The sequence below is a fragment of the Eretmochelys imbricata genome, chromosome 12 (genome assembly GCF_965152235.1).
Source record: "Eretmochelys imbricata isolate rEreImb1 chromosome 12, rEreImb1.hap1, whole genome shotgun sequence".
Taxonomy (NCBI): Eukaryota; Metazoa; Chordata; order Testudines; family Cheloniidae; genus Eretmochelys; species Eretmochelys imbricata.
Genome location: NC_135583.1, coordinates 19,691,452 through 19,701,953, shown reverse-complemented (window position 1 = coordinate 19,701,953; position 10,502 = coordinate 19,691,452). Strand labels below are relative to the sequence as shown.

The 10,502-nt window shown below is 40.4% G+C and overlaps 1 protein-coding gene across 1 annotated transcript in view; it reads right to left on the bottom strand.

Annotated features, from left to right (window-relative positions):
* Positions 1 to 1,352: 1,352 nt before the first annotated feature.
* Positions 1,353 to 10,502, bottom strand: part of SHCBP1 (SHC binding and spindle associated 1) — a 32,480-nt gene continuing 23,330 nt past the window's right edge. The window contains exons 9-13 of the mRNA XM_077831052.1: positions 9,098 to 9,229; positions 5,111 to 5,229; positions 4,249 to 4,335; positions 3,739 to 3,880; positions 1,353 to 2,344 (exon numbers count right to left, since the gene is read on the bottom strand). Coding sequence (XP_077687178.1) covers positions 2,022 to 2,344; positions 3,739 to 3,880; positions 4,249 to 4,335; positions 5,111 to 5,229; positions 9,098 to 9,229 — 803 coding nt within the window. The 3' untranslated portion in view covers positions 1,353 to 2,021. The remainder of the gene's footprint in view (positions 2,345 to 3,738; positions 3,881 to 4,248; positions 4,336 to 5,110; positions 5,230 to 9,097; positions 9,230 to 10,502) is intronic.

Below are 10,502 nucleotides of genomic sequence, written 5' to 3'. Positions count from 1 at the left end.
CATTGGCATCAACTCTGGTCTCTGGCATCCAAAAAGCAACTGAGTAGTAAAGCAAGCATGTTAAGAGAATATTGTTTTAGTAGTTTACCTCCATACCCATTTAAAAAAGTAAAAAAAAAAAGAGGCAAGATGTCAGACATTAAATAGCTTTAAAGTGAACCGTAGGAGAGAAATACCACCTCTAAACCAGCAAATTTGAAGACAGATGAGGGGGGAAAAACCACAGATCTACAGCCTTTTTGTGCCAATTTTTAATTAGGAATACAGATTAGAAATTAGACATAGAACCTGCTATGTGCATAAACCTCCATGAAGAGTAAAATGGTCTGTGTGACATGTATTATTTAGAGATAGACTACTGAGTCCCAGAGTTAAAATATACCAGATATATGTACCCTATATATAATCAAACCAGATATATAATCTTAGGCCATGACAAAATTTCCATGTATTTGTTGACTAGCAGAAATGCAAGGTTCTGTGCTTAATGAATTAAGATAACTGGAGTGAAATTGGGATCTGTGTGGCATTTAATTCTCTAACAATCAATGGAAATTAAATATTAATTTGTGTGTCTTAAGTGGAAAAGCATGCAAAAGGTGGGATAGGAAAGCAGGGAACAGCAATAAGCAGTAAGCATTAAGCAGAATTAAGGTATTTAATCACCACTTGACTGAGGTTGGAGTGAAGAGTGTTAAATAGTCAAACCCACATCAATTTTTCAACAAGCTATGCATTTCATTTCTTGTTTTACATTGTGTTAAGCTATCTTCTGAAGTTTTCTGCAGCGTAACATTGAAAATACTTTATCATCCCTTTATCAGCAAGCTGTGTTATTTTACACCTTACAGGACTTTCAGGTCCTCACTCTCCCTGCTAGTATTCCCTTACACACATTCTAAATTACAAAAAAAGCAAATCTGTAGCTCTTAAAGGACAACAGGATGAAGAAAGTTAATAAGCTATTACACCAGAAAGATGCTCTAGCAGTTATGGGACTAAAGTCTCACTCATGCAGTCAGTGCAAGTTTTTCTTCAAGTTAGGACCAAGTAAGAACTTGGGAGCTGACCCTTTGTCTTCCGTTCACCTTGTGGAGCACAGAGGTGAATGCCTGGTGGGATTAGATCTGATACGCTTTGCCTTTGTTTTATTGATAAAAATTCCCATGGGCTGGAGAAAAAAATTCCAGTTGAGAACTACATTTCTGATAATATTCCATTCCTTCTAAGAGTATGGTCTGATGTCACAAGTAGCATGTTTTATTACTTAAAAAGCATTGTGTTAACATCTAAAAATATGACAAATACAAACATGTTACTTTAATTCCTTTTCATTTGGAAATTGTTGCAATTCAAAACACTACTATGGCTAAAGAAAAGGGTACACTGATATTTTTAGCACTAGGCAGTACAAGTTACATGCACACACACATTGCTTTGAGCAATAGCATCTTTTCAGATGTTCAATAGATTTCCTAATAAATCCGGTAACTATAATACTGGTAACCCCCAATTTCTTAACAATAAATAAGTGATTGAGTAATACCCTAATTATAAAAAAGCCTTTATTAACATACAACTGAAGTACTATGCCAGTATTACATGGAAGTCAGAACCACTTCAGGCACAGTTAAGAAATAGCATGGAGGGAGCTATATGGTTGCAGCTGTTGTCCACCCTCCCCTCTGGTGCCTAGGTCTTTTTAAAAAGTGTTTTATATTTAGTAGCTAAATAAATACTATAATAAAAGTGAAGTACGTGGCTGGCAAAGGAAAAGCTTGTGGATCAGCAATGTCCATAAAGGTTTCCACGCTGGAGTTCGGTTTTCTACATTTGCTGCAAGGAAGCAACCTCACATGTGCAACATGCACACTGGTAAAAAGAATAAATATTCTTGAATTTCATCACATTCTAGCAACGTAAGGGAAGGCAGATGAGTCAGATTAACTTCTCTGAAAGTAGCAGTGAACATAACAGCTTGTGCAAATCGCCTACCCTAATGGCATTTCAAGTCAGGACAGTCAAAAGAGGAACGTGCCAAAACTTCCTTTCCCATTTCGTTTGAACTGATTGCCCACGATAGAAACAAACATTTCCTGAGACATTAAGTTGTCATCAGCCTCTGTGATTCCCAGTTCACTCAGCCTTTTCTTGTGCATCTGGCTCTTCTTTACAGAGGTAGCAACAAGTTCATTTGCAATTTCATAATTGCCTGCAGTTTGTTCAGAAATCTCAGCTCTCTCATGGAGCTCCAATTCACCTGTTGCACATTCATGTAGCTCTTCATTTCCCAAATCTTCTACATTGTCTGTCCCACCGTTTGACTGGATAGTCTGTATATTTCCTAAATCCGAAAACAGTGATGAGGTTATTACAGACTGTGCAGATGCCTGGAGGAGCTGAACTAATTAAAGTGTCAGATTCGGAATACTTTGAAATTTAGGGGTTTTCTTTAAGTCTTATTAAACAATGAAAATATTCCCCATATTGCAATAACTTTCAAGTATTACATAGTTCAGCTACATCAGCTCGTCAATAAGAGCTAATTCTTCCAATGCAAACACAAAGGTACAGTACATATAGCACAAAGAACAAAGTCAGGTGGCAACTGAGATATCCAATGACAATCCAGCATGAAGAGTTAAAATGCAAGAAGAAGTTTTCAAGGTGATTGCCACTGGAAACAGCAAAGTGGCAATGAATATTTTATGAAAAGTTCAGAGAAAAAATTCATCAGTTTCCTCCTACCACCCCTTTGGGATGCAATTTTAATGATAGCCCCATATATTCCAAGTATACGAGTGTGATGCTTAAGAAAGAATCTGGAGACTTAAATAAATTACTCAGAGACAGTCAAGTATTTGAGAGAGAGACAGCTGAGTGGGGATAAGATATTGCAACTGAGAGCTTAGTATCTTTTTTGGAAATAAGACATGGAAAGTACAGTTGTCAAGTGATATTTATGGTGGGGAACAACTACACTGGGAGGAATAAGCTAGATCCAACAAGTCTCATTTCTGCTGCATGGTGGAACAGGAGAGCAGAAAATTAATATGGGTAGTAAAGGGTCGTGGGAGGAATATGCCCACTTTCTCCCTGACAACATGCCATTTTGTGTGTGTGACCAAGTAATTAGTTCCAGTCCTGTAGGATCTGCATAGTGGAGCAGACAGGTCCAGTAGGCAAGAATCAACTGGAAAGCTCCTTTTCCTCACCGAATAGCTACACTCCATTTAAGATGGACTCAGACACACTAAACGAGTGGCTGGGTCAGAGGGGAGACAAATGGAAAGCCTCAAGGACAACTAGCATGGAACAGAGATTAAAACTCCTTTTATTGCAGAAAGTGTCATATTTTAAATGGCTAAGTAGTCAGGATGTTCTGAAAGACCATCATGCCAGCTGCCCGATACTGGCTTCCAGTGCCCAGAATAAGTTTTTACAAATGCTTTGATATCATTGGATAAAAAAGTGAAATTGAAGTACAAGTAATTACACACATGCAGCCTGCAGCTACTCCTAAACATTCCTTTGCAGCAGCTGTGATCTGGGAAATCTCAGTCCTCTGATAATTATAGGGAAGTCAGACCTAGATTTATATTTTTTTCTCCTTATTAGAAAGTTTAAAACTTTCTTTCTGCCAAGTTATATGATGTGCATTTTCTAAATATTTTACAGAAACCATAGATTCACCACTACATTTAGACTCCTATTAAGTCACTAGAGTTAAAAAAATACCTTCTGAATTTTTGACAGCAATGTCTTTTACATCAGAGGAAACGGTAGATTTAACCAGGACGACTCCATACCCGTCATTATTATGGATCACATTGTTCACCATGGTGATCTTGGGAATGTCATAATGCTCATCTAAGAAATCCTATAGCAGAAGACAAATGAAAAAAAGATTTACATAACCAATTCTCAGAAAGGGAATTTCAACCTAGCTAGAATGTCTTCTCTAAAAATGAAGATAATACAAAATAACTTCATCTATTTGTATATTTAAGGGACATAAATATAGTCACCATTTTTCTTGTTGCAGCCATGAAGTAGGACTATTTTGCTATAATAGACAAAAATTTAAATCTACTGCTTTCAATGTTATCATACCTTGTCTTTCAAATAAGTTAAAATAAAAAAGTAGTGACATCATGAGATAACTAACTAGAATAGTTACTGGTAGGTACCAATCTGAATAGGTATGATCTTGATAACTGATCAGAGCACGTTCCATCTGGAACTCACTTTTATGAGGATTCCCTCCTTGCAGTGGTGTATGCCATTGCCCAGCAGGGTACATGTGCTACCTGGGTATATTTCCACACCAGCACCCTGTAAATTAAAGAGACATATCACAAATGAGTCAGCAAGTTCCCAGTGTAACCCATTACCCCTAAGTGGATCTTTGTCTCTACCCAGTGGCTACATGGTAAGAGTCTTCTATTTCTTCCTGTTCTTGGCTTAGTAAACTAAGTCAGGTAGGAGATGCTCATGGTTCAATCCCCACTGGCAATGCTGCTACCACACCACAACAGTTCTGTTGGGATGAGATTGCATGACACATGCACAGAGATGTATTTTCTCTTGAATACACCACACCAGTCCTAGGAAATCCAGTGATTTTTTTGTGATGTAATGAAGTGTTAGATTTTGATCATCTCCTTGTAAGAATCAATAGGTAACATGTTCAAAAACAGGCAGTTCAGCTGGAGAAAGAATATCAGTTTAATGAGAGACAAGACCATTTAAGGTGCACAAAACAGGCTCATTTTAAGAACAGCCTTATCCCATGAATCAGCTCCAAGAATGCACCTGGGGTTATTTCATAACTGACTCTTGGTTATGGTTTGATTTTCAGTCTCACATGCAAGTCAATATGAGTCTCCCCTCGTAGAAACATACTACATAAGAGGTTAAGAGAATTTTCTGACTGATTTCTTAAACACCAATTATATTTAGCCATCTAATGGAAAATACCGGTGGTTTTTTAAAGGATCAAGGAACTCATCCACTTTCCTGATTATGATTCCCTATTTGCCTGCAGGGAGCTTCATTTTATTCAAGATGGAGTTTTGTTTCAAAAAAATATTTAAAAGTTAGTTCACACCTTGGCACCATACAGATCAGAGTTCTTCATTAATAGCTCTGCTGATGTCCGCACAGTAACCCCTGTAGTTTCACACTGTAGCACACAGTTCTCCAGCGTGGTTTTCCCATGGTGAACACCTGCAATCAAAGACATCCAGTGTCGACATTAGAGATCATTCTAAAAGAGACAGTATAATGGATGATCTATAACAAGAGGAATTTTCTGTTCATCAGGCCAGACAGATACTGTAATGAGAACATATTAGAATAATATCTGTTAAGGAAACATTTTTTCAGTCTGATTTCAGTGGAGCCCAAGCTGGACACTACCATTCAGGCTTTTTAACGAGTATGCTCTCAAAAGTATTTATTTTCTGGGTAACAAACCAATGAAAGTTAAGTGGAAACGATTTCCATACACATTCAAAGACACACTGTTGCGGTGCAGCTACTTTCCAGCACATCAGCAGCATAATCTGAGTCCAAAACCAGGGAGGATGAAGGCAATGTATTAATGATCCTCCAGTGGCAGATACTGTATTCAATGAAAAGGCTCTTTTGCTATATATATATATACACACACACACACACATATATATATACACACACACCCACAGCCCCTGCTGCTTGTTTCCACTGTGGAAAGGTGTACAGCCAAAGCAAATGGGGCACAGCTAGGACAATGCAGATTCTCAGTTGTGTTTTCAGCCCTTGCCCCACGGCCAATGCAGCCCAACTAAGTCTGAGTAGTTATCAGGCTGCTCAGTCAGGGGACATGAGGACTCGGACCAACCCCACACAGAGCTGCAGCAGGATCAGAAATGTGCAAATTACCTTTAAAGTTAACACTCTTGAGTCTGACACTGGCTAGTAACAGTCTGTCCGGCGCACATAGTACTGTGATTGGGACCACAAGCATGTTTGATGTATACCTAGCCTGCAAAATCAACTGTCCTCCTGACATACTTCAGAAAGTCTGAAATAAGAAAGTGGCCAAGTATATGCTGGCGATGGCCAAACCGTGGCTCGTGAGCCACGTGTGACTCTCTTATTGTTAAAGTGTGGCTCGCGGAGCCCCCCTCCCCCCATTCTCCACCTACCAGACTGGGGGGTGGGGGAGAGAGCTCAGGACTTCTGCCTTGCAGCAGAGTGATGGGGTAGGGGGTTCTGCTCAGTGGGGGCGGGGGAGAGGGGTCTCGGGGCTTCAACAGGAGCGGAACTGAAGCCCCAAGCCCTGGCAGGTGTGCCCTGGCTCTTGAACTTCTGAAGATTGTCGTATGTGGCTCAGAGGGTCAGTAAGTTTGGCCACCCTGGTACATGCGCAAACATAGCCCTAGACCTGCTACATGACCCAAATGATCAAACAAGCAAAAATATGGTAAAGTTTTGCCTTTACACCTTAGTGGATAATTTTCAGGTTTCGACTTTCAGAAGATTAAAGCAAATTTAAATAGAATTAGACCTAACCAACCTAAATTTAAAGGTAACAATGCAATAAAGTCATAAGTGTTTTGGTCTACAGGGGGCTTAGAGCCAAAGAGTTCACTGTCTGCATAACTGTTGCCAGATAACTCCAAGTATGTGTGATAATGATAATGGGATGGTCACTGTGAATATTTACAAATGGGCCAATACTTGGCAACAACAGGTATCTGATAGTGATTTATAAATTTGGCTTGGGCACATTCTCAGTCCAAAGGAGGAGCTCCCAATATTACTGCCCACAGCTGACGGAACTAGACACCTGTTGGAAAAATTGTGGTGAAAATACAGAAAGTTATTTCTTCCCATCCTGTGGCGGCTTTAATATCCAGCTCTGCAACAAAGGAGGACTAGCCCCTCTCTTATTTCTTCATGTGTTACCACCTCTTAAAGTGTTCACCTGCTGCCACCCAAGCAGAGTTTAGTCAACAAACGCTTTCATACATTTGCAGCATGGGCCTGCGGAGAACTGTGCCATACCCTAAACTGATTTTGTTCAATGCTAACTTAGAAAAGAGGACAACTGTCTAGGTTTGCTGATTCTCTCTCATTAATTGCATGGTTTTTACAAGAGAAAATAATTCAGAGTAATGCATTGATTTGGCTTAATCCCACAAAGAAAATCAGGGATGCATGTAACACAGCAAAACAGGATAACTAGAAGATCTTTTGCAATACAAATAATCATCATCATGTATCTGAGACCAAAGCAATTACACACCCGGATGTTCTCACATGCCAGTGTACATGTAACCCGGTGGATGTTATCTGGATTATACTTATTTTTATAACTAAATCAGTTCAGTAACACTGATGCAAAAACCTAATGTAGATTCACTTGAACTAATCCAAATTGTGCTTATACCAGTTTCTTAATTTCATAAATTTCTGAATTAAGCTAAAATCAATTTAAATTTGCCTACAATAGTGGTTTGCACAGATATAACTAAAAACAAATAGTTACACCAGTGCAAGTTTTCTAATATAATCCAGGCCCTTTGTTGCAAAGGAACATTAGAGTTTTGGGTTTTTTTGTGTTTTTTTTTTTTAAATGACAGCAATAACCTCTCCATATCAACCTTGATTCCCTTTCTTTGTGAAGTTGTTTTTCCTAAGTTGATAAAATATGAAATACCTACATGAAGGTGCTAAGCACTTTAAAGTGATATTTATTTCAATCCACGTGTATTTAGTGAAGTGTTAATTAGCATCTTCTCCAAAGGCAGATGGGCAGGACCCAATAAGTTTATCTTCAGATGGAACTAATTTTTCCTTAGATGATCAAAAGAATAGTCTGAGTGATACTCTATTCCAAGAAACGATGAAAATAACAGCCTGTAAAGTAGCATGGTTTTGCTTACAAAATGCAGATTCTCAACTGAAGGGTTTACAGCATGAGAAAAATCTTATTAACCTGAGACCAGGGCAGGCAGCAGTGCTTTCTGGGGAAGCAACGGGATCAGGTTCTCAATTGCTGGACAAGGACAACAGGAGAGGTCAAGTGACATGAGGCACAATAGCACAAAGCTGCCAGTCAGAGGGTAGGGAACAAAAGGGAAAGAGGCTGCTTAGAGCTACAGAACTGAGCTGCCAGCACGAAGAGTGGGGAATGGGCCTACTGGATAGCTACATAAATATTGTTTGAGGAAAGGGACAAAAGAAGTATCCTGCTGAGCAGGCTTATGGCTGAGCCTCAGTTCGAATGTGCTGTCAGCAAGCGGAGGGGTTGGTGGTGACTAAGGAGAGGAAAGGTTGGTTCAGCAATAGTCAGGTATTTCCAAGGCAGTTCTCTCTGCCAGTAAGGTGAGCAGGTTTCATTCACCAGCCAAACTGGAGTAGGCTATGTAGCAATTTTTAGAGGCAGGTAGACTTCGCAACTAAATTTCCTTTAAACTGCTAGGCCGCACCCCTCCCCGCCAGACCTGCCCTGGACTTGCAGCACACAGCCAGGGGAGAGGAGCCCCTCCCACGGCCCCGCCCCACTGGTGATGCTGGCCAGAGGAGCCCCTCCCTTGGCCCGGCCCAGGCCCAGGCCTGCCGGAGCTTCCAGGGAGAAGCGCCTCTCCTCCGGCCCCGAGCTCCTGAGGTGAGAGAGGGCTGAGGGGGGTCCTCTCTCCCCACCACAGCCCCAGGGCAGCCTGCACCTTAAACCTATCATCCCCGGCCCCACCGCAGAGCCCACACCTCCTGCACTGTAACCTTCTTTCTGCTCGGCAGTGTTTGCTCAGGGCTGGGGAAGGACAGTTTGACTAGATTACTGTTTTTTAAGAATGAGAATAAAGCTTGACAATTTAAGACGGCAGTCAGATAGTTCAAAGACTGGGAGTTATTAAATTCCAAGTTCTTAATAATCTAGGTAAAGAAATCTTGAAGGTCTGATGTTTATACCAATAGGACCCCTTTTCTGTGTACTTTTGCCGGTTGGTGAGAGTGTAATATTGAATGCAAATTTACAGATTAGCAAAGCTTTAATTCTACCAATAATTACGAAAGCATAAAAATGGACAAACGCTTTCTTACTTACTTAAGATCCCCTCTACTGCATCATGCTGAACCAGCTTCAAACTGGAGATTCTTATATTCGCCCCTGTACAGTCAAAAAAGTGGTCTCCTTTGCCCCTCTTTTCTATCACAACATCATCTGGCAGGCCATACCCTGAAAGGAAGGGAAAAAAATCTTAGTGTTACTGTGATTCACGGGTGGACACAGATGCTCAGTGCACATCACAAGATATCAAAATTAGAGTTAAAGGACTGTAACTTGAGTTCTGTCATACGAGCAGGTTTACGTTTTCCACACATCACTCAGACCACCACAGTACTCCCTGCTACATCAGAAGGTTGGTCTCCCAGATGGCTGCTTTACTCAAACCACTACTGCCTCACTGCAAAGGTTTTGAGGCGGAGGGCTACACAAAAACAACAAATTTTATCCATTGCACTACTGACTTTGGAATTTAAATGAGGTGGGTCAAAACCCTTGACTGCTGCAGTTTCCAGGAGAATTCAACTAGAACCACAGACTTTAAAGCAGATGACAATACTGATTCACTAAACCATCCACTGATGTATCAGCATGTAAAGCCTTTATTACTTGTATAGTAAAAATATAAAGCATAGTGAAAGAGTTTGCACTAAATTTTAAACAAGTCAGATATAAACTAATTAGGTCTCAGCACCTCAGAGGGTAGATGAGAAATATAGAATCACTTTCCCCACCACTGATGTACAGACCCTTCTGAGATGCCAGCTGATTCACAGTGCATGGCAAGAATACACAATTTGGGACAGGAAATGAATACTGTATCCAGCTGAAACATACAACACTACAGAAACTGAAAGGAGAATTATTACCCAAATGCAAGGATATCATGGTTAACATGCCTAGAAGTGGCCTAGAGATCTCTAATGACCAGTCAGGGCCTGCCCCTAAAACAGCATGTCTAACAGCAAGAAAAGGCTTGGGTAGAAGGTGGGGACTGAAGAGGGAAACCTTTCCCCATTCCTCCTACTCCATGACATTTGTACAGAGAGTCTCAAGGGTCTCCTCTCTCCATGGGATCTAGGGAGCGCATAATTATTTCTAACTTTAAAAAAAAAAGGAAGTTCGAACATATTGTTAAGTTGAAAGGACTTTCTCCTTAAGGGTTTTAAGAAATTCCCATGTCAGCTGTGGACATTTTAAGTTTGGAAAACCCACTGTACAATCGATCACCTATCTGCCATCCCCACCATGTTCCATTGATCACCTTTCCCTGTAGGACTTTAAGACATCTGCACTCTGTAGAAGTAGTAATCTGAAATTTGGAGAAAACACTAAGCTGGGATACACTTGTACATGTGTCGCCACCCAAATATATTTTGTCACTACACTAACCTTTGCCCTTTTCATGTATATCGGTATTTACAGATACTTGGATAACTGGCAG